This window comes from Chamaea fasciata, unplaced genomic scaffold (genome assembly GCF_029207755.1).
Source record: "Chamaea fasciata isolate MVZ Bird 193981 ecotype frontalis unplaced genomic scaffold, bChaFas1.0.hap1 SCAF_7, whole genome shotgun sequence".
Taxonomy (NCBI): Eukaryota; Metazoa; Chordata; class Aves; order Passeriformes; family Sylviidae; genus Chamaea; species Chamaea fasciata.
In genome coordinates this window covers 371,542-395,748 of record NW_027094092.1, presented here as the reverse complement: position 1 = coordinate 395,748, position 24,207 = coordinate 371,542, and the positions used below count along the sequence as shown (strand labels likewise).

Below are 24,207 nucleotides of genomic sequence, written 5' to 3'. Positions count from 1 at the left end.
CTGCACGGGCACTGTGCGGAGCGAAGCCACTGCGCCGCGACCGAGCACCCCGTGGAGCCCGTGCAGTACCGCGCCATCCCCGTCACCGCGGCTGCGGGCGTGCGGGCCGCGGGAGACACCGAAATGGCAGCAGCGGGGCGATCCGCGGAAGCCGCCATGTTGTACGACACGAGGGGGCGCCATGTTGTACGGAGCCGGGGGCAGCCATCCTGCACGGCGCCCGTGTGTCGTCACGGGCGCGGGGCGGGCGGTTGGATTTGAACGGGGCGGCGGCGAGCGGGGAGCGGGAACCGGGACCAGAGACCCGGAACCCGGAATTCGGGAGCGGGGGGCCCCGACCGGGAGGTAAGAGCGGCCGAGGAGGCCCGGAGGCGGCGGCGGCGGCGGCGCCGGGGCAGCGCGGGAGCGGCGGCGGCCGTTGCCAGGGTCCGGGGCGGGAGCTGCGGGGAAGGAGCGCGGGAGAAGGTCGGCGCTGCCCCGGGAAGCGGCCTCGGGATCGGCTGGATGGAAGGAGGGCTGAGGCGCTGCCACCTGCGGCGGGCGCGGAGCGTGTGGGGAACCCCCCGGTAATAAGGGCGGTGCGGATCGGTCCGAGGTAATGAATGTCTGGGGATCGTGTTGATGAGGTGCGGTAATGAGAGAGGTGATTAACGCGGCGTTTGTGATCCATATGTGATCGGCGCCTGGGATGTGCGGGCGCTAAAGCGAGGGCGCGGGGACAAAAAGAGACGGAAAAAGAGAATGCATCGGCTCATCCCGGCGGGGAAAAGGCCGAGGAGGGGCGGGAAGGGCGGCGGGGATGGACTGAAGCGTTTCGGAGCCATTCCCGTGTTCGCAGAGTCAAACGGGGGAGTAAAACGGGGGCTTCTTCATCAGCCCAGCACTCAGCTCGCCGCTCGTCCCTCAAGGATTGCGGAGGACTTTCAGGCAGGATTAGAGAAGAACAGTTAAGGAAGGTGGTCGGGAAGTGAATTTCAGATTAATATCCCCAATAGCAGAGTGATCGGGGCTTTTATAGTTCCAGGCTTATCTCCCACAGCGATCTTCCCTGTTTCTTCCCTTCTTTGTGCGTTCAGTCTGACCCAAAGTGGGTTTAGGTGAGGTATTGGGAAGAAATTGTTCTCTGTACTGGGAAAATTAATTCACGATGGTTTATGTCCAAAAAGTACACAAAGGAGTCCTGTAACTTTATTCACGAATAAAGGGAGAGGCCATGGAGCATTTTCCACGGGCTCTCTCAAATTGCTGGGGGATGCAGCCTCCTTTTTATTCTAATTTTCCTTTCCCCGTTGGCTGAGGTACTTGAGAGGTACAGACTTCCTGAACTGCCTAATACAGCCCCTCTTCTAATGCGCAGCCCCTGTCCCCTCTTCTTCGTGTATTTGTTCTTTCTCCCTAAACCTAGGAATTTAGCAGGGCACTGGGTAAGCAACAGTTGGTGTCCATAAGCAGCATTCTCCTGTTGTTTGACTCTCCTATCAATCTCTGGCTTAGGCAGACTCATAGTTTGTAAAAACACGTTCCTCTTCTCCCTTTCAGGAGGGTTTTTAGAAAACTGAGCCATGCTGTTCTGGTTTTATCTAGAGAAGGAACAAGAAGCAATAGGCACAAGCTGAAATACCAGAAATTCAGTTCAGAGTGAGAGGGAAAATGTGTTGTATGCGTCAGAGCAAACGTTGTCTTGGCTAAGGTTTGATCTCCTTTATCTCCCAGCATTTACCAGAATCTTAACTTTAAATAAAAGGTCAGTTAACCAGTAATACTTAAATAGTTAGCACAGCTGTTTTCTAATACGATATACGATAGGAAATATAGGTCTAATGTGAGTATAACAGAACATTGACTTGTAAGGCCTGTCATACTTCAGAGCATTCCTGTGACTAGAGAAGGTTGGAGAGGAAAACACACGGCAGAAAATCTAATAGCCAGTTGTGGGTTCACGCAGTTTTCCTACTGAGGCTCATTAATGCTTTTGAATTTTGGTGCTGTGTTTTATAGGAAAAGCACAGCCTTCAGCAATGGACAAGATTTACACGGACCCTAACGTGGAAAAGTGAGTTGAAACCCTCTAAGAATTTTACTGTGATATAAATATTGCCCTTTAGAGGCAAAACTTTTCATAATGCACTTCAACATCCCTTGAATGAAAATTGTATTCCATTGTGCAGAAGACCAGGGAGTTTCTTTGGTGTTTAGTGAGGGCATTTCATAGTGATGGATTGTCAGGAGATGAACTGACCGTGGGATTGGGGGCACAGTCTGCTGAGTTTTCCAACGCTTAGTCTGGGAACCAGTGCTGAAATGATCAATCTGTTCCAAGCACGTTGTTTATTTAATTTCAGACGTGTAAAAATAACCGAGAAATCAATTTATTAACCTCAAAACTGTGGCAGGACCATTCAGGAAACATACCTTGGTGCAATTTTGTGCTTTCATACTGCTGCCTTCAAATAGAACACAAACTTTTCCAGGCTATATAATGATAATAAAAGAGCAAACCTTTACTTGGAAGCCTTCAGGCACATAATGTGGTGAAAAACAGTGCTCAGAATAACTCCTTACACTTGATAAGATCAGGCAATTAGAATATCTGGCCAATATTATCCAGTTGGAGGAACAGTTGGTTAGGTAATCCCCCCCATGGGTTCTGCCATTCTACCCGATCTTTATTGTGCCTGTGATTACGTGGTGCAAAATAAAATGTCCTTGGAGAACTTAGAGACAAGACTAAAAAAAAATCTAGGAATGTGTCAATAAGTGCCTGTTCACTGTGGGAAAGAAAGGTGGGAAAGTGCTGGAAGTCACGCTAAGGCATTTAACAGTCTGCAGAACTACAAATACATGAAGAATACGTAAAAGCGAAAAACTTTAGGCATCAATGCCTGTTTCCCTTTTTCCCCTGCAGTGATAACACGGAGCACATCAGAAGGAAGCGACTGTCCTCCGTGAGTAACTTTCAGCATTCCTCCAAATAAAACTCTGTGAGGGAGGGAAGGAGCCAAGGGAAGCCGAAAGAAAAACTTGCTTGCTCTTGCAACTTGGAGAAAAGCATTCCAAAAGAGCCTGTTAAACTGAGAGGGTTGGCTGGGGCAGTGCTGCCTCTTAGAAACTCTCTGCAGCCAAGAAACCAGCTCTTGGAGCTGCAGCTGGACTCTCAGCTATTGTATTTTCTTTCAGATTTTAAAGGCCCCACGAAATCCTCTGGATGATCTGGGAAATGGGAATGAAATGACCCAGGTAGGTCTGCCAAGCTTCTTCCTACCAATCCTCCTCAGTGTTGTGCTGATTAAACCGTGGCGCTGGGATAACACGGGTGGATTTAATGCACCATTTTTGACAGTAATATTAATGCACCACTTTTGTTTGGTTCTGTGTTTCTTGGAGAGCTGTGCCTGCCACGGGTAGCAAACCTGTTGTGTTTTTTTGTTGGCAGGACATCCACGCGGAGAGACGCAGGAGGGGCTCGCGCAGGGTCAGCTTCTCCAACACCATCAAGTGAGGGAGCTGGAGGGTGCACGCCTGCATCCCTTCCTCAGCCATAAAGGGCAGGGAATAATCCTTCCCCCTGAAAGTGTCCTCACTGAGCAATCACAAGTGACTGCAAGCAGCAGGAAGATTGTTAAATCCCAACCCAGTCGAGTTGGGTTGAACCCCGAGAGCCATTATTCATTTTCTCTTCCCAGCTGAAAAAAACCCAGCTCAGTGAAGTCAATGTAGTTAGGAATTTTTGTTTTCCATTCAGTATCTATTCGTGTATCTTAAATGTCATAATGGCATCCTCTCCCTGAAAAATGCAGCTGGGTTCAGTACACTTCTGGCTTTTCATATCTTGTTGCAGAACATGTAGAAAAGATTTGAATTAGTGCTGATTTTTTTTTTCTTTTTTAAATTTGCTTTTAGAGATGGTTTTGTGTTTTTAAAAAACTGGTGGTTTTGTTCTTAGCTGCAGAGTCTTCCAGAGAGATCGTAAGAACAGCACAACAGAGACAGAAAATAGAGGTAAAACTCCTTTTTCTTTTCATGACAGGTTTCCCAGAATATTAGCAACAAGATTTTAGCTTGAATTTAAGAAATCAGAACTTTTCCATTTGGAGAAGGAGCAACGTGGTCAGCTCTTTATCCTGGCCTGTGACTCCTCAGTCACAGAGTTTTTGCCATGAGAAGACAGACACATCAAGAGTGAGAACTTCAGAACATTATTTTCTGCGCACCTCACTCTTGTCTCAATGTTTTATTGAGTCAGAATCATGGGGGTTGGGCAAAAGCTTTACGATAATCAAGTACAAATGTGATCGTGCTGATCACATTGTAATGTTGTCGTTTTCTTATTTTTAGGGTGTTCAGCAGATGAGAAGGATGATGCCTTTACTAACCAGTAAGTATCATGTCTGATAGATATTCGTTATTGTTCAATATTTATTACCAAACTTTTTCTTCAGAAAAGGAGAAAGCATTAGTCTGGCCTCAAAGTTCTTGTAGAGAAAACACAGTGGTGGGATTTGTAAAATTAAAATGACTTGGTGGTAAAATAAGAGATAAGACACTTCGTATGTGAGAAGGGGAATTTCAGAGAGCCATAGTTCTATGAAAAAATAAAGTATTTAATCTTCTCATTTTAAAATTAAAATGCTTCTGTATGTTGAACGGTGGTTTGTGGAATACTAGATAATTTCATGGGAAAAATAAGATTGTGGCTCAAATTAGAGTATATTGAGGACAAATAAGCAGTGCCTGGTATCTGCTGCCCAGACCCACATGAGCTGTGCCACGGAATTCCGTGCAAGACAATTCTGTGCCTCTACAGTTTATTCATCAAGGCTTCTCTTTGAAACCTTTTAACAAACTGTTTCTCAAACCCACCTTTTGTAGGAATGAAGACCTGGGGGCTGTTCCATGTAAGATCACTGGTGAGTTAGAAAAAACAGATTTAATAACTAAATGATTGTTTATTTAAAGCTGTTGATTGTGTTTGAGAAATTTTAATGTGCCTTGAGCAATCTCCCTGCCTTGGGAGAGCTCTCTCTGGATGGGCTTTGTCCCTTGAAGTTGTTTACAGGGATCCTGTTATGGAAGTCTGGGTGGTCCTTTGAGGTGCTGAAGGGAGTAATGAAAATATTTTTCAGAATGTATTTGGGTTTAATTGTATTTATTTACTCAGCTCCTTGAGCTTCAGCTCAGTGGATAAAATAATAAGCAAAGAGCACAAAAACTGGAGTATTCCCTTTCTTTCCACAGGGATGAGCACTTTGCTTCATGCCCCCATCCAGGCCTTGGGGCAGCAGACTGAGGTATGTGGAGGCTTTAGTTTTTTGGTGCTGGAAATGCCAGTGTCCAAAATACTTCACAAGAATTTGTGTAGTAAAGATTAAAAATGTTGACTGCCTAAGAAATAAGCCTTTGTATTCACATAAAATTCTCTTGAAAGTGAATATTCTGTATTTTGAAGTGTGTCCTCATCTGATAGGCATTAGGCTGCAACATAAATAACTCTTGCTTCTGAAATTCCTTTGTAATTTCTCAGTAGTGAGCTAGTTCCTCCATTCTTGTCTTCTTTGCAAGCCTTCATGAGCCTCACTTACTTTTTTTACTAAGTTAAGTTTTTAAAGCAAGTATAGTAATCACAGTTATTCATGTGATCACGATTACATTTTGCAAAAGTAAGGCAAACTAACCAGTCAGAGAAAACACAAATTCTTTAAATATTTTATTTAACTAGCTACTTTCCAATTCTGCCATTGATTCTCTGCCAGATGCAGATACTAGTTCAAATCTTATTTGATCATCTGATTTAGCAGTCACATTTGGAATGTGCACACAACAAGAATTAATTTTTAGATCCAAATAACCACATATTCCATGTCTGTGCAACAGTAATAGATCTAAAGCTAATCTGTTTTGTTAGGTCCCACTTTATAGAAGTTACATTCTGTAATTTGCCAAAATCTTGCGCTAACTTTAAGATTACAATTTCATTCCCAGATATTAAGGATATAGTTTCTATTATTGTTATAAGTATGTAATTGTTTATCATTTTCATTTAGATCTAATAAATAATATTTCCTTAGAAAATCCTATCCTATAACAATAGGATTTTCATATAAACATAAAAACCCTGCAGTGTGAGTCAGTCTTGTCTGTGCTGTGTTTAGTGTGTGGTAGCTTGTTTTACCCTCATGTGAGGAACTCAGGGTTCAATTCCTTCCACTCTGAGTGCAGTGTAGGTCACCGGGGGGATTTGATATGGTCCCTTCCACTTCTCCTGGGTTGGTCCAAAACTCCAGGTTCTGATGAGCACCGGATCTTCTGCTTTGAAAAGATGTACAGGAGAGTCTGGTCCCAATGATTTGTGGTAACAGTGTACCTTTTAAAACTTTAAAGAGTTAATTTTAATACTATTACATTAATTTCAGTAAAATTTTGAGGCTTCCCTTGCCTTGTTGGAGCAGCATGGGAAAGTTTCTGGCCATCTAGAGAAAGTACCAAAATACTAAAATGTACCAGCCCCTCATGCTGCCTGGGCAGTTCTGCAAATTCAGTTTGCCAGTAGTTACCTGGTGAATTCCTCTGTTTTACCAGCCTTGGAGGTGGCCTTCCTTCCTTGAGATTGTTTTGCAAAACAAGTTACTTGTTTTTCAGTAACTGATCTGAATTTCTGTCATCTTTGTGCTTACTCTATTCCTTTATAAATTAGTTACTATATTTCCTATTTCTTGAAGTGTTTCTTGATGGTTTTAATTCTGTTATTTTAGACATTAATTTGGAGGTACAATTACTCACCTACACGAGTTTACTAATCACTTGCTGGGATTTTCTGTAGCTTCCAGTGGTGGGGCAACCTGCCTGTCCTGCTTCGGTTTTTGTTCCCAGACATTCAACTTTTTGCTAGGTATTAGTGCAAGGATACCTTTTTCAGTAACTTCTCTTGCTGTTTTGTCAGCTAATTGATTCCCTGTATTAACTGTGGAGTCTCCAAATCTTTGGATGGCTTTACAAGGACATCCTGCTGGCAATATCCAATGTCCTCCTTTTCATTCCAAGCCAGCTGTGCCCATGTGGGGCATGTATCAGCTTTTGTGCTTCTCTGTAGCTACCACCGCTCTCAGGTCTCCAGGTCACCTTCCCTTGCATTGTCCAATTGTTTGGACAGGCTGCTTCCGTGATCCCAAATGCCAGCCAATACCCCCCAGTGCCAGGTGCGTCCTTTCTTGCACAGGTAACTCAAATGGTTTGGCTCAGGTGTGAGGCTGCCAGTGCAGGGGTTGGCATTAAGGTTCTTTCAGGGCTTTTCAGGCTCTCTGACTCTCAGGAGTCCAAACCAAGTATTTTTGGTGGAGGATCATGCGAGGGTTTTGCCAGTACCCCGTAACTGCAATCCATAATCTACACCATCTGGCCTTTCCTAAGAAGGCTTTTAGTCCTTGGCTCGAGTCTGCCAGAAGGCTTCTTTGCAGCTGCTTCCCAAGTTCCTTTTTTTTTTTTTTTCCTGCAGGGTCTCAAAACTAAAATATATTACTGCTTCTTTGCTTATTTGTACCTATTTCTCTGACTTTTTGTATCCAGATTGTTCTAAGAAATGTAGCAGACTTACAGTAGCATTGAGTCACTTACTTTCAGTCTTGATTGCTGGCAGAATACTTTCCAATTTTATGCGCTGTCAGGAGTGTGTACAGATTAGCTGCCACTGGATGAGTATCAGGAACTTTTCATTGATGGCCCTTAAATCTTGTACAAATCTATAACTGATAATGTTGATGTGTTATATTCTGATTAACATTCTTTCAATATTCTAAAATCTTTTGTTAGTTTCCTGTAACATAAAGATCTTTGCCGTGATGGCTTTTGATTCTGGTGTTGCAATTTGTATTTCCCCATCCTAGAGAGTTACTTGAACATCCAGTTTTCCCAATGAATCTCTCCCCAACAAGGGAACTGAGCATTCAGGAGTATACAAATTGGTGTTTCCCCCAGTGCTTTATTAATTTAAATAGTAGTTGTTGTGAAAAAGGCCTGTTCTCTTTCCTCCCTGTTGCACCCACAACACTTAGTTCTGAGCTAAGTTTTCCTCTGCATATATTTAGTACTGAGTAAGTTGTTTCTTGTAAGTTGAAAAATTTACCTTTTCACTCCCAGCAATAATGTAACCAGGGCTCAGCCGAGGATGATTCCCTTGGTTCCTTTAGGGGTTTTTTTTCATTTTCACTTTGGATCTTGGGCTTGATGGCTTGAAGAGCCTGATTTAGGTTCTTTGTTTGATTTGCCTAGCTTGGGAACACTCCCTTTTCCAACGTCTCCTTTCTTTACAAATTGACAAATACATTTCAGCTATCAACTATCACAACACAAAGTGCCAAATACATTTCAGGCACTAATTATCACAATACAAATTGCCAGATGTACTTCAGCCATTAGTTAATACAAATCACTAAAGTATACTTTAGTCACCAATTATTATAATAATTAATCAATTATTTCTGAGTGAGGGGGGTCCTGAGTCCTAATTATGGTTTCAAACACTTTAGCAACTCTGCCCGGGTTTTCCCTTTAAACTCCTGCCACCTTTCTCCATGACATTAAATCCATTATTAAAACCAAGGTTGCTGAACCGTAATTCCCAACCAGCTGCTGGAGGGGAGCCATCAGAACTTCCCTGGCATCTCCTCCAACATCTCCTTGCTGCCTTCTGGTGCGTCCTGCGATCAGACCAAAGTCTTCCAATCCCCTTAAATGTTCTTTCTGTTCCGGCCCACTTTTCCAAGACTCACTTTTGTGTCTAACTGTATTCCCTGGTGCTTCATCAATCGCCCTCTTTATTCTTTGCCACGGAGCAACCATCAGCTCCAAATCATCCTCCTCTTCTCACGTGCACTTTAAGCACCTCTGTCCCGTGCTGCACACAAAACAACTCCTCTTTCAACCCTTTGCCTGTTTTTTCCTTTTCAGGTGTACAAGGAATTTCATCCCACTTATTTTCCATTCTACAAAACAAGGTTAATTGCAGTATATATTATACTCCAAGGTTCCATCTGCAGGCCACTTCTCTTGATCTTCCAGTGTGTAAAGTAGCCACCACTGATTACACACTTTTATAAATTTTCCAGTTCTCCTTCTTACACAATGGGCATCGAGCAGTTCCATAGGCCAGTAGTTTTATGGAGAACGAGCAATGTGATAACTCACCAGATGTAGGCAATTTATCATCTGGTAACAAATATACTCATTATACTTGATAAAAATATATATCATTACAATTTCCCCCCCACAGCTATTAAATGCTTTTTGTTAAAGAAGCTGAAATCTCCCTTATCAGTGGTGAAAAAGTCTTTTGAAACATCCAGCATGGTGCTGCTGTTTTGGAGCAGGTGGACAGCTAAACTGGTGGATGTAAAAGGTGGAAATCATGTTGTAGAAAAATAGAAAATACTGATCCATAAGCCTCAGTAATTGGTCTGTGCTTGCTAAGATGTGGCTAGGTGTGAAGTGTAAGATGAGACACACTGTTTCATTAAAAGCCATTTAAATATTGCGTATTTGCATAATTTAGTCATTGTCCTTTCCTCAAATATGTTACTGCTTTTCAGGGAGGCCTGAAATTAACAGGGCTTTTTTTTAAAAAAAAAGGACTTACAGAGCTAAAAACCTTAGGACTTGACTTTACTCAACATGAGCTGACTTCTGTTTTAAACAGAATAAACCACTGATCATTTGTTTTAAGTGCCAGTCCCTGAATTCTCCTGGTTTTTTTTGTTTTTCAGTGGCATGACGTGGACCACGCCGTTCCAAGGACGGACAGGCAGGACACGACCTTCCTCTTCTCGGAGGAGAACGAAATGGAGATGACAGCCAGTCACACAGCCATGATCTCACGGGACCTCAGAGCCCACCAGCCTGACGCAACTGAGAAAATAGACTTCACCTCCTTCCTGGCTAAGTTAAACTCCAGCCAGGGGAAGGCTGAAAGCAGGAAGGAATTGAGTTTGCTCTCTGATTCCACAAACCATCCGGGCCCGCCTTTGGAACAGAGGGAAGAAGCCACTACTGCGAAAAAAATAGATTTCAATGAATTTCTGCTGCGGCTGAAGTCAAACAGTCCTGCTGAGAGACCTGACAAGGAGAATGTTAGCTGTGTCCCTTCCCAAAGCTTGGGAGATGTGACACGACTGTCCAGGGAATTTGGCTATTCCCAGGAGCCACTGGACACCTGCAATGTGACAAAAGTGTTTCGAGGCCGAGAAGGTGGGATGGAGATGACAAAATGTGAGGCGCCTGATGTTAAAATTCCGTTCCCTGGTGTCAGTGAGGCTCCCCCAGAGCAGTGGGAGTGTGCAGATGTCACCGAGGTGTTTGCAAACGAGGGCATGGACGTGACAACCAGTCACACTGCAAAAGTGTCCTTCGCCCTCTCCGATGTTGGGAACCAAAGTCTCAACTTCCAGAACGATTTCCCGCTCACAGAGTTGGATAATTCTGTGTTCAGGAGAGCATCTAACCACAACTTAAGTCTTCAGCAGGACCCTCAGCTTTGTGCAGACAGAAAAACAGCAAAAAATGCTGAAGGCAGAGGAGACCCCCCAGTGCTGCGAGCTGGGAAACAGAAGGGCAGGGCATTGTCTGCCATCCAGGGATACGTCTCCTCTGAGACCGTCTTCCGAGGGGACAGAACTGTTGTGTTCTCTGAGTGTGATGACATGGAAATGACTAGGAATTACACAGACATCATCTGTAATGGCAGCACCACAGAAGAGAGCAGTTCGTGCCGTAAAACCTGTGAAAAGCCAGTGAGTACCAACCCTCCGCTCGCAGGGAGCAGATCCCTGGCATGTGGTGACGTCCCAAAGAGTGTGGCACCTGGAGATAATCCTGCTGCTGGGCCCTATAAAATCAGTGCAATGGAACTGCCTTCAGCCTCAGGTGGACACATGGAAAACGTGTCCCAAGCTCGTGGTCCTGCTGCAGCCAGCACTGGGTTGGGCTCATATGTGCATTTGGTGGCTGGCAGTGTTCTGAAGAGCAGGTTTGATCCTTCTGCAAACCCCCAGCAAGTTTTTTCAGGTGAGAAGACAGTAATATTTGCAGGAGAAGACATGGACTTGGCTAAAACTTATGTTAAGGATGGTGGAGAGAATGTTGATAACGAACATCCCACTGCAGCGTTCGCCTCTGTCACCTGCAAACCTCATTTCCTGGGTAACAGATCCGTGCCTTCCAACGTAACTGAGCAGGAAGAAATGGAGATAACAAGATGCCACACTGTTTTCTTTGATGGTCAAGGCAGTGGGATGACAGCAGAACCGAAACAAATGCCCTGTAAAATCATTCCAAGAAAGAATCAGAACAAAAATGTCACTGAGGGTGACATATCTGCATATTCTGTAGATATGGACAAGGAAAATGTCGAAGTGAGGAGTATTGATGGGAATATTAAAAAGAGCCAGGCAATGGAAAGGAATGCTCAAGATATTGGGATGATAATGGGTGATAAGAAGCCTGGAAAAACCAACTTCCAGGCAAGTGGTCCGAGTTCCAAGAGCATGTGTTTGCTACAAGACAGGCAAAACAAAGGTGACCCTGAGAATGTTGTCACTAACACCAGTGCATCCCTGCCTTTGCAAAGCCGAGGAGTTGTATCACAGCCTCTGGGAAAAAACCTTCCAAGCCCCTCAGATTTCTGCACAAATGACACAACAGGTGTGTTTTTAGGTGACCAAAGCATGGACATAACCAAAGCTCATCCTGCTGCCTTTGAGATTGCTCCTATGAACGCTGAACAAGAATCCAATAATTATAATCAAAACACTGCACTATCCAAGCAGCTGCAAAACCAGCCCTTCCCATTTTCCAGTCGTGGTGGTGTGGATATCGTGAGTCAAACTGCAGCAATGGAATGTGGGGACTTGAAAACGAACGCCAATAAGCAAAGTGTTACTTCTTTGGCTCCGAGTGGTTCATTTGCCTTCATTAACAATCCCGCTCCCTCTGGAATGAGAGGAAATGAACAGTTTGGGACAGTAATAGGAATAAATGCAGAGGGCCAAAACTCAGAGAGGCAAGAGGAACCCCAGCCTGTGAGGGCAGTAAGCAAAATATTGCCAACCCAAGGAGACTCTGACAGACATTTTTCCATGGGTAAAATAGGTTCTTCAAGAGAGGATTTAAAAACTCCTCCCTCAGCTCATGGGCTGCTCCAGAGGGGTGCAGGAGAGCCAGTGTGGGCCAGGACACCTGAGGCACCCAAGGGAAGTTCCCAGTTGTCTTTCTTTGGAGAAAAGTCTGTTGTGTGTCCCCACGGTGAAAAGGTGGACATGACTGGCAGGTGTGTGGTAATGGTTCCAGACTACAGCATCAACGTTGTTTTGCCAGAAAACAAAGCAGCACCTGGATGCTTTGGTCGAAGTGGAAATGAAACAATATCCTCAGGAAAAGAAGCCACAACAACAACACCAGCAGAGCTGGGTGGGCAGGAGGCTGCAGGTGGCGGAGCCATCAGTTTTCGACTGGCTGAGGATATGGAGCTCACCACAGCTCACACAGCACAGCACAGGCGGCCCTTCCCAGCCATTCCTGCTGACAAAACCATCGTGTTTGCCCACGACCAGGAGGACATGGACATCACTGCATCCCACACTGTTGCTGTCAGTAAGAATGTCTGTGCGTTTGAGGCCCAGCAGCCACCACAGCACATGGATGGTGGGTTGGTGCCCTGCAGTGGTGAAATGGATTCCTCACAATATGCCACAAAACCTAAGGATAAGCCCAGCACTCCCTCTTCTGCTTCGTCAGACTCAGCATTTCCTAGTGAGAAAGGAGCTACCCAGGTCCCCAGTGGCACAACACCACATTCCATTTATTCTGTCTCCCCTCAGGAAGGTACTACGGATGTGGAAACACCACAGGATCATGGCCTTCCCACAGATAATTCTGTCCCTGTAAGCAGGGAGCAGGATCTCACACCACCAGAAAAACTGCAGTCAAAGGGAGTATCTTTTGAGTTCCAAAGTAAGGGCACTGTGGATCGCAGGGAAGAAAGTGGCAGTTTGGGATCCTGTGTTGCCTTTCCCATGCAGGGATCAGAGCCTGGGAGGGATCATCCAGATGCTCCTAGTACTCAGAGAAACCAGCTAGTGGAAGAGGATTCATCTCGGTGTGGAGGTTCAGATTTGGGCTTGGCTGGAGCAAACCTCATTCCAGGTACTAACAAGGACTCCAAGAAAAATGAGGAGCTGTCAGCTGGAGGGGAGGCACCTCCAAAAGACTTGCAAATAAACTCTGAACAAACTAGTCAACCTTTGGTCAGTGATAGTTCAGGGGATCAGGCACATCCCACTCTCCTGCCAGCAGCTGTAGGTGTTTTAGGTATTTGTTCAAAACTGATGGATTTGACAAGGAAATCTATTTCTGTTTACAAAACTGCTTCTTCCGACCAGTTGCCCAGTTCTTCAGCTCAGCCAGAGGAGACCCTGAGGTTGGGAAAAAACACTGTCAGTGAGGCAAATAACTTCTTTGATACCAAAAAGCAGGAGAACACAGGTCTGGAGTCAGGAGCTGATCCCATAGGAATGGCACCTAAGGATAAATATCCAGGAATAAATATCCCTCTGGGTATATTCCAGCCTAAATTACCGAACAGGAGAAATCATGTTTCCAGTGCACAAGACATAAGTACAAAATCAGACAGAGTAGAAGCCCCAGTTCCAGCAAACATCAGTGAAACCCCAGGGAAGAAGTCCAGCAGGCAGAACTTCAGCCCTTTTCAGTTCATAGCAGAAGAATTTCTCCCGGTGTGCCTGGAGGAAATGGATTCCAATGAATCTGTCAGCTCTGAACTCGTGGAAAGCGCTTGGACTGATGAAAATAAAAAACAAACCCCTCACTCTGAAAAGGGCCCGTTTGAAGAGACACAAACTTGCAACATGAAAAGAGCTTTAGGACAAACTGAGGAGGATCTTCAAAGCCCAAAGAAGGCCAAGAGTCATCAGCATGTGGATGCTGGGGCCTCTCCGGGCTTGGAGGTGAGCTTGGTCCCTCACTGTAAGAATACAGGAACACCGCCAGGGCTTAAGTTTTGGGGAGCGTTAGTAGGTGTTCTTGTTTTTTCATAATCACCAGTTTGCTGTCATCTTCCTGTGTCTTTCCCTGTGGTTTTCATTGTTTTGCCAAGTTAGAAGAATCAGGTTGGTTGTGTGCAACAGTCCTGTACCAGGCAAAACAGGCAGAATGAGGGATTTGCCAATTTTAAACCATTCTCTGCGTAGTGTCCCTTTTATCCTTTCAAGGATCGGCTGCAATAAACCACTGATCCAGTTAGTTTTTTTATATAACGATTTTTTTTTTTTTTAAATTGTTAATGTTAATTTACTTTTGTTGTGTTGCCTCAGGAGCAAGCAGAAGTTGAAGCTGGAGAACCTCCAAATCTCTCAGCTAAGAGCCCTGAGTGTCCTCATGCCAGCACCAGCAGCTCCCTGGATTCTGTGAAGGCTGACATAGAGTCAACAAGTAAGAGAGCTTTTGTGATAAGAGTCCCAAACCTTACGCTCTTTGCTCTGTAGGAATGTCAGTAACCTCACCAGTACCTCCCCCTTTCTGTTTTGTTTTCCCAGTCCAGCCCAGCAGTCAGGTGGAGTCCCAGCTTCTCACAGACAGCATTTGTGAAGAAAATTTATGGGAGGTATGGATAGGGCTGGAAGACAGCAATTTCCTGTCTTAACAGGGAAAAAAAACCTCCTGTGTTTATACACCAGTGAGCATTCTGCCTTGAAAATTGGACTTACCTGTATGTTTTTCCTCAAATGTGCAGAAATTCCAGAATGGCACTATCACAGTTGGGGAGTTCTTTACCCTTCTTCAAGTCCATGTTGTGATTCAGAAGCCCCGGCACAGCCAGGTTCCAGCCAGTGTGAGTGGAACAATACAATTGACCTTAAATAGTACTCCTTTGTTGGTTTGGGTCTGAATTTTTAGCAACTCAAGCATCTTTAAATGAAAACCTGAGCAAATTTCACTGTCCTCATCAAGTACCAAATATTCAGGATTGCTTTTCTTGGATAAATATGCTAATTCATGCTTTTTAAATTTGTTTTAAGGACAATAAATTTGAAAGAATTAGAAGCTCAGTCTAATCTTTTCACTTTATCTTCTCACTGTGTCCATCAACCACTACTTCCTGCAGCTACTCTGAGGTTCTCCTGCCTGTTCTACTCTCTCCTTTAGAAATGCTTCACCGTGATACTGCTACTTTTATTTCCACACCAGAAGAAAGGGGAAGGAATACAGAACAGAAGTCTGACTTCTAAATCCCTTCCAATTTTATTTAAAGTGCTCTCCCAGCTTAGCTGCAGTTTACTTCACAAATTCATTCATACTGAGTTGTCTCTAAATATTCATCAGGCTTAATAATGCTGCTACTGTAGACTAGTGACTGATAAAAAAACAGAAACCACCCCCACAAAAGCCCCTGAAAACTTTCTTTGAAGGAGTGGGAGTAATTAATGTCAGTTATTTAGGAGCTCTACTACACAGGCAGCTTGCTGAAATAACCCCCTCATATTTATTTGAGGAATAAAGCTCCATAAGGCTTCCCTAAGGTTTGGGAGTTTTGATTCTGAATTAAGCATGACTTTGAATGCAGCCTTGTTTTGCTGGGGAGCACTCTTGTTATCTGCATAACGTATACATGTTTTCAAGTCTTCATCAAAAAGGGAAACCTCTTTCAGTAATACTAAATTTCGTTTTTCTGGGCTCTAATGATGAGGCACATATCCCAAAAGGAAGCCTGTGCTCCGGTGGTGTGAGGAAACACAAGGCATGAAAGCAGAATTGAAGTGATTACTATTACTGTAACTATGGAAGTTACTATTTCTGAAAAATATGGATTTTTTTTTTTCTTCCTACTTCTGCCTGTGTTTTTCCTCAGCATGCAGTCAGTGCACCTCCCACCGCAGAAGATCTCATCTACAGCCAGTACGTTCACCGGCCCAAGCTGAGGATTTACGAGGAGGATTGCCAGGATCTGTCTCGGAAAATAGCGGAGTGAGTGGCTTTCCAGTCACACAGTTTATCAGTAATTCCATTTTTTTCAGCTCTGGGTACATGGAAATGGCCTGAAGAAAGTTAGTACGTTGCATACAGGAAAAGTAAAAATACAGATAGTAGTTTACTACAGATTGAGAAATGAACTATGTAAATATCAAGGTGCTGCTTTATGTGGTCAATGCAATTGAAACAAGACTTTCAACTTTTTTTTTCCCTATATTTCAGGTTAAAACCACATGTGACTGTCCTGGATCAGCCCCTGGTGAACGTGAGCAGGAGTTTGTGGGAAGTAATGAGAACCTGCTCTCATGAAGAGGTAATGCTGCATGGAGAGAATGTTTGTATGTAATGAAGAAGCGAGGTTAATCCATTTATTCACGTTAAATAAGAACCAGAATGGTCACAAAATAACAGCAGGTGAAATAAGGCTAAATACTTTCTAAATGGAAAACTACTGAGAACTTCCAGCTTGTCAGGAGAATACAAGGAAATGTGTCATTTGAAATATATTAAAGGAGAAAGAAGTGACCCACAGCTACTGCACAGAAAACCCAGAGAATTTATAGAAGTATCCCACAAGAATTGAGAAGGTGGATCAAGAGAATTTGTTTTCTGTGGTTCTAATGCCAAGAATAAAGATCTATTCCTTGAAAATAAAGAGTCTAAATTGATTAGAGACACAGTATTTTTCATAACTCATTGTTAGTTTGGCGTAGGATATCACTGAGGTTGGGTGCTCAGCTAGAGTCAGGAAGGATTATATTTCCATTCACTTTCTCTTCTGTATTTCCCATTCTTCACAGCTGAGTAAGTTCGGAGCAGAACTGAACAAGATGAAATCCTGTTTCACCAAGGAGGCTAAAATCTTGTCTCACATGGAGAAGGAGACATTGTACAGGAAGCTGCTGCAGAGTGCTGAGGTAAGGAGCCACAGGGCTGCAGGCATTTACCTTGAAAAATTCACTTCTACCACATTTCTTGTCTTTAAATGTGTAGGAGCTTAATTATTTTAAGTGTGTACTCTCATGGAAGTTTCTTATAAATATGCTTCCCTTTTATTTGTATGCAAATATAACACTGGGACAGTGACTTTCTTGCAGTTACACTGTAGGAACCTCCTGCCTTAGAGGAGAACACAGGAGGTGTTTTGGTGATTAACAGAGTAAAAAATGGGAGTATTAAAGGAAACGCCACCAAAAATGAGCTCTTTATACTGTAGCAATGCCAGTGTTACTAAGTAGGTAAGTAGTAGTAGCAAGTATTTAGGAAGAAATTCTTCCCTGGGAGGGTGGGGAGCCCCTGGCACAGGCTTGTCCAGAGAAGCTGTGACTGCCTCTGGATGCCTGGAAGTGTCCAAGGCCAGGTTGGACAGGGCTTGGAGCAACCTGGGATAGTGGAAGGTGTCCCTGCCCATGGCAGGAGATTGGAATTGGGTGATCTTTAAAATCCTTTCCAACCCAAACCATTCAGGAATTCTCTGAAAAGTAACAAGGAAGTGCACAAGAAATGCATTGTGACAGGGATCAAAGATGTGTGTATGTTAAAGCTCTAGATTCAGTAAGCATTTAGTAATTTCTTATTATTGGCTGTTCCCCTGCAGTTTGTCAATTGCCTCTTCCCTCTAATGACAGATTTCACTGGCTCCTTTAATTAATTAGCAAGCAAAGAGCCCCATGGTGATCCCAGAAGAAAATTCAGCTTTAGAAAATAATATCACTGACTCACGTACAATTTTCCCATCTTAGGAGCAATGCAGAAAGCTCCAATCAAGAATAGAAAAGGTGGATGACTGGATGAAGGAGGCAGAGAGCTCTGTGGTTGCTCTGGAATCAGGTGTGTGTTTCCAAAGATGTGCCCAATATGCTGCTTTCTCTTTTTTTTCTGCAGAGCTGCTGTTCAAAAGGTCAGGATTCAATTTGATACAAGCTGCAGTCAGAACTTGGCATTACTGTGTAAAGATGCTCTTTAGTTTCAATTCTTTTTCCCCAGTGCCCTGAGTAAAAATCAAATTGCACAGTAGCAGCTCTAAAGCAGTGCAATAAAAGGAGTTTTGCTTGTCATTATCACTTTTTGAGGTTTTTCGTAGATACTTTCCCGTGCTTTTGGGGTTTCTTTAGTTAACTTTGAAGCGTTGAAATTTCTAGAGCCCACAAACAAATAGAAGTAACTCCAAGTATCGAACCTGGGAGTTCTGCACAGACCTGACACTTGCTTCCCACAGATTCTTTTTGGGATGAGGAGGAAGCTGGCTGTAGTGCTGGAACGGCAGGAGGGCGGAACGTACAGGAAGGTAACGGAACCAGCTGAGCGCACTTCTTTTCTGGTGGTTTAGAACCTGGAGAGAATGATACTCAACCCCCACCCTGACGCATTAACCCCAAAGGGATGCAGACTCTGCTGCTGTCTTTCCTGCGTTGCGCACAGCTAATTACACAGGTGTTAAAGAATCAAAAGGACTGGGTTTTCCCCTGGAAAAGGGGAATTTAGAACTTGCTGCCTGAAGAGTGTGTGCGCTGGTTGTCATATTCAGCACTGTATTGTCCAATAATTATGAACATTAACTCCATAAGAACAGTGAGTGCACAGAAAATTAGGGCTTTCTGTGCTGCTCTTTTTTCTCATTTTTTTCCCTTTTCTCTCCTTTTTTCTGTTTGCTTTAGAATTGCAAAGCATCACAGCCCAAGAAGAGCAACTTCTGAGGTAAGATGTCAAAGAGGATTTAAGAATCAGGTGCACACTCAGATTTCAGAGGGCTGGTTCTGTTTTTAACCACTGTGCCACATCCCATGAGATTGGTTTATCCTTGCAGAGAACTGTCAGAGATGGATGCTGAGGATGAGCTGGATTTGGTTGAGATGGAGAAGCTCAAGCAGACTGAAAGGGCCTGCCTGGAAATCCTGAAGCAATACGAGTAAGGAGAACACCTCCAGGTTTTATTTTTTAATAGCTATTTCTGGGGCCTCGTATCTGTACAGGAATGTGTTTGGGTTTGGCTTTCCTTGTTATTTTATGTGGGGAATTTTGGAATGCCCATCTCCTTGCAGCCTAAGGTAGGCAATAAAGCCTTGCAGAACTTCCATGTGTGAGGCAGTTATTCCATTAGCAGCTTTGCAGTGGTACTCTGTGTTCAGGGTTTCTACATCCAACTCTCCCTCAATCACCAAACTGACATTTAAATAAAATTTATAGTAATATGCTTGCATTTCCAACAGATTCTTATATTCTGTTGGAGTGAAAGACTCTGTTTGGCTTTGGAAAATTTCATTGTTGTACAATGTGGTAAGAGCTGCAAGTGCATTTAATACTCTGATGTTTGTCCCTCAATAAGTTGTTTGGGTTGGTTGGTTGAAACTTGGCGTGATGGTGGTTTTTTCCCCCTTTCCAGCTTCACTGAGTGGGAGTTGATGGAATGGAGTGAGCTGAAAGCCGTCTTTAATTTTCTCTATGATTCTGTGACGCTTACAGTTGTGTTTGGACCCCCAGTAGGTGAGTCACAAAATGGGTGGTTTGTATTTTATGAATTTGCAGTATTAGAGAATAGAAACCTAAAATGTCCCTGTTTGTAAAGATCTGCTGAAAGGAAGTAGGAAATAGAAAATATACCGCGGTGTGTAAGCTGAGAGAAGTGGCTTTGAATATATTTTTCATATGAAAATTCAGAAATGTATGTAATGCATGGCTGTTTCTGAAGACGAAGAGCTGTAACTCCAGAACTAAGCATGGAAATAACTAGGGGGTTTTAACTTTCTTTCTCAGATGGGGAGTTTTTCGCTGCACGTCCTTCCAGGAGCATCACTAGCCTGGACTTTGAATCTTTCCTGGATGGTGAGGTTTTTGAATAGTGTGAAAGTAGCAGCCCTGCTAATCTGTTGTTGGAAGCCTATATGTGTGCTTGATCTTCTAATGCTTTATGAAATGGCTTTTCAAAGATTTCTGGTTTTCTTCTGTGTTGCAGAGGAACAAGCTCCACCCTCCTCGTGTTTAGTCCAAAGACTCATTTTCCAGTTTATTGAGAGTCGGGGAAGCTGGCAGGATGAGTGTCCCACGCTGTACTACTTGCCCCAGGTAACAGTCCAGAGAAACTCAGAAGACTCTGAAAAAAAAAAAATCCAGTTACTATTTTCTGCAACAGAGAAAATAGAGCTGAGCTGAGAACCAAAGCACCTTAATAAAAGTTTCAGGAATACAACCCAAAATCTGCTTCAGGAATGTTCTGAGGTGTGAGAGGAAATACCTGTCTCTGAAGGCAGGAGTCCTAAAAGCTGAAGTTTATTAAAAAAAACTTTTTCTTTGCATGAAAAAATTTGAGCTGAAGGCTGTTTTGCCTCCAAAAGAGTGTAGGTTTAAATTGCCAAGCCAAACTTTTGTGTTCCTGCGTGGCTGCTGGCAAAGCTGAAAGGACAAATTTAAAGCAAAAAATGTACATTTGTTATCCTTGTACAATTTCATTTTTCCATCCAAACTGAGGTAGTAGTTAAACTACGTTTATTTTTTGTACTTTCTAGGATGAACTGTGTGTTCAAGCATCACATGGTTACCCCCTGAGTGCTGATGTTGCTTTTCTAATTGCCCCCCCAGGCTCTCTTTGACATCTCCTTGGTGATAAATCGCTGCAAAATCTTGGGAGAGGAGTTGGAATTTCTGCAGAGGTGGGGTGCAAAATTCCATCTCCTGGAGACAGATATCAAAGACACAGAGTGAGTAAATTCAGATAATTGTGATAGGATTGTTGGGGTGTCCTGTGCAGGGCCAGGAGCTGGACTTTGATGATCCTTGTGTGGGTCCCTTCTGACTCAGGATGTTCCATGATTCTGTAAGATGGGGTTCACACTAGCCTTAAGAGGGAGTTCCTGGATAATCAGAAGCAAAACACTGAAATAGTTTCAATTTGGTTTTCTTAAAAGCGACGTTTGATGCAGCTATTTTAAAGAACAATTTAATTTATTTTCATACAGTTGCACTCTAGTGTCCCAGTGCATGGAAATCGGACTGTTCATGGATTCATTGATTTTATGACTATCAGACAGCCTCTCCTTCCTTGCTGTTTGCCTGCTTGACTTGCCTCTCTTAAATATTGACACCAAATTGTAGCAATGCAAAGGAAACCAGAGCCAAGGGTTTACCTGTAGCTTAGGGCTTTGTCTCCTTTAATCTTGTGTTTGCCTCAGCCAGGCAAAATCAGTCATGGAAGGAGGGATGCACTGAAACTGAAGTTTACTTTCTTTACTTCCCATTTTCCCTTGATACTTCCCAGTTTTGTGGCATGTCCCAGTGGAACAACCCAAATACAATTTCACCTCATCCCTCCATTATTGATGCATATCTTCAGTTAAGAAGTGCCCAGTTATTAACTTGCTCTGCCCACCTTGGTGCTCTCCCAGAGGTTACTCTAATTCTGTAGCTCCCTTTGCAAGAGTGCAAAAAACCCCATGGAACTGGAGGCAAATCAGTTCCACTTAAAGCATTAGAAAACCGTAACTGCCTGGGAATGTTTTATGTTAGCTAGGAAACGTGTTTTTAGTCTCTATTCTTCCATGATTACTGGACTGTTCTGTGAATTATGTGTGCATTAACTTTTTCTGTGGGGGAAATCAGGGCATTCTCAAGCATTCTGAAGTGTTGATAAAGTGTGAAGGGCCTCTTGTATCTTATTCCTGAAGTTCCTGTGGGTCTGTGCTGGAACTTTAAAAAAGTTCCTGTGCTCGTTGCATCAGTGACATCACTTACTTCTGCTCCTGGCACTAATTCCAAGGTGGAAGCAGCCCATTTGACTGTTTAGCATGGATCCTTCTGTTTATCTCCACAGGGTGAAGTTTCTGTTCTCCTCTTCGGTGGCTTTTGCAAAGTTTGAGTTGGCTCTGTCTGTCTCCCATGATTACCCAGCTGCTGTACTTCCCTTCAGGGTCCAGACCCACATTGGGAATATCGGGTGAGCTGACAAAGCACCGCTGCACCTTACTCCATTCCAAAGTGGGGATGGGGGATTGAACACTCGGGATCCTCTCCAACATGTGTGATAATTTTATCTTCCCCAGGGAGAAGGAAATTGCTGCTGTTCTCTCCAAAGTTCCAGCTGGTCACCACTATCTGCAGAGAATAGTCACCTCCATCCATCAGAATCTGCTCCAGGATCCCAGATGATCCGCTGGATCCACAGGCAGGACTGAAACAGTCAAAATGGGTAGTCTGAGAGTTTAGTCTTAAGAGAATTCCAGTGGTGTCTCCCTGAAATGGGAATGCTGTTACCTGCTCAGCTCTAGTATTCCTGCCCATTTAGTAGCCTTGTGGCTTAGACCAAATAGAGGGCTTGGTGTAGGCCACAAGTTCTACAAAAGCACTTCTGCAAAAGGGTGTCTAAAGAGGAGAAGAAGGAAATTCCTAGATCCCTTGTAAATTCTAGGTGCCCTCTGTCTTCTATCAGTCACTGGTGCTCATTCCTGGCACAGATAGTCATGACTGGATAGTCATTCCAAGCGTGGATATTCTGCCATAGCCCAATAATTTTGTCATTTACAGAGCTCTTGGGCAAAGCAATGATGAATGTTCTCTAAATTATCACAACTGGAATTTACTTTTGCTGTCATTATTTCACTACCATGTACAATTTAACAGATCCCACCACATCCGGTGTTTATCCATTGCCTGGCACCCCTCCCAGGCCACACTATATCCCTGCATCCGACTGATTAACCAGTTAACCTGTAGCCATTAACCCCAGTCACCAAAGTCAGAAATCTTTTTGGAATTAAGGCTGAAAATCCCTGTGTTTGCCCACAGACTTTGGGATACAACAGCCTCAAAGCCGTCACTGTGATTCTCTGCTGCAGTTAATTGACATTCATTGTCTTAGTCCAGCGCTCTCTCTGGGTGCTGAGGCACTGTCCCAGTTTGGAATGCCGTGGAATTTTAGTGACGATACTGAGCTTCTTAAACTTGGGAGTATCTGTAGCTCTAGCTCGGTTTTGTGTATAATTTTGTGCATTATGTGGGTCTTGCTGTTGGAACTGGTCTCGCCCTGACTGTGTCGCTGAGCCAAGGCACCAACCCTGGCTCAGCTCTCAGTTCTGCAGCTGCAAATCTGGGTACCCTGTCAAATATGTTGAATTTCAAGATGTTTTCCTGTATTTTAGTGTTTATATATTTTGTCTTTTTACAAAGTTTGCGTCTATTTGAAAAGTGGAAGTTTAATAAAGGTTGGATTTATCACTCTTCCTTGCTTCAAATGGGCATTACGGGCTGCTCTATTTAAACTGGTGATTGAAAATTCAATACTAAATTAAATTCAGAATATTGAAATAATCATGTTAAATACTTGGGAGAACTTTTCAAAATACGGTATTTTTTCCTCGCCTTTTCTAGTTTTAGTTTTCTGTATCCTGGCTTTTCACAAGGATCTACTGTATTTTAATTAGGAAGATAGGAGCCAAATCATTCTCAACTTAGGTACTCTACCTGGAATTTTCAATTTCCCCGGGCCATTCTCCTGTGCATCACTAAGTAGCAGAGTGCTGTGGCAGTTTTCCAGGAGCATTATCCACCTCCTTTTTTGGCTGGTTTTCTTTTTTTTTTTTTTTTGGTGGATTTACACACTAAAGCATCAATAACTATCAAAGACTCAAGTGAGTTTTTGGTGGAGTTTATTATATTGCTCTGAATATTGAATCAAAGTAGCAGGTGAAGCCACACATTTATAGTAGGAAAAGGAGCTTGGGCAGAAATGATTCCATTATCTAGCTTTAAAAAATCATGGAAAACTTCACTTCCACGTGCCAAGAATCAGCAGGTCCGATCTGTGCCCAGCCAGGCCTCAAGGCAAAGGGATTCCATCAAAGTCAAGGGATGGGGCTGCCAGTGCGGAATCGCAACCTCTGCTCCAGCTGTGTCGTGATCTCCAGCTGCTTGTCCTTGGGCTCTGACTGAGGAATTGTTACTGCTCAGGAATCGCGTGGGTTGCTGGAGTTACGGGGGCACAGGGTTGTGCTTCAAGAGGGAAAAGAAAATAAGAGAAAGGAAATAAGAGAAAATAACGGAGAGAGAAGCAAAATGAAAAGCGGGGCGGGGGGAGGAAGGAAAGGGAATTAGAAAGGACGGCCGGGAGCCCGTTCCCGTTCCGCGCCCGGCGCCGCTTCCCGCGCTCCCCTTCTTAAGGCGCCGCCGGGGGCGGGACGGCGCCTGCGCACT

General features: G+C 43.7%; 1 protein-coding gene across 1 annotated transcript; it reads left to right on the top strand.

Annotated features, from left to right (window-relative positions):
• Nucleotides 1-123: 123 nt before the first annotated feature.
• KNL1 (kinetochore scaffold 1) lies at nucleotides 124-23,587 on the top strand. The gene is given in 27 exon segments (XM_066187056.1): nucleotides 124-208; nucleotides 211-345; nucleotides 1,999-2,053; nucleotides 2,906-2,945; nucleotides 3,178-3,237; nucleotides 3,434-3,495; nucleotides 3,944-3,999; nucleotides 4,336-4,375; nucleotides 4,870-4,907; nucleotides 5,236-5,288; nucleotides 9,753-14,006; nucleotides 14,373-14,490; nucleotides 14,595-14,662; nucleotides 14,792-14,890; nucleotides 15,908-16,023; nucleotides 16,252-16,342; nucleotides 16,830-16,946; nucleotides 17,772-17,859; nucleotides 18,248-18,316; nucleotides 18,687-18,726; nucleotides 18,836-18,937; nucleotides 19,412-19,512; nucleotides 19,783-19,851; nucleotides 19,982-20,091; nucleotides 20,605-20,723; nucleotides 21,833-21,955; nucleotides 22,062-23,587. Coding segments are annotated over 27 exon segments (6,414 nt in total). The 3' UTR covers nucleotides 22,168-23,587.
• Nucleotides 23,588-24,207: the final 620 nt, after the last annotated feature.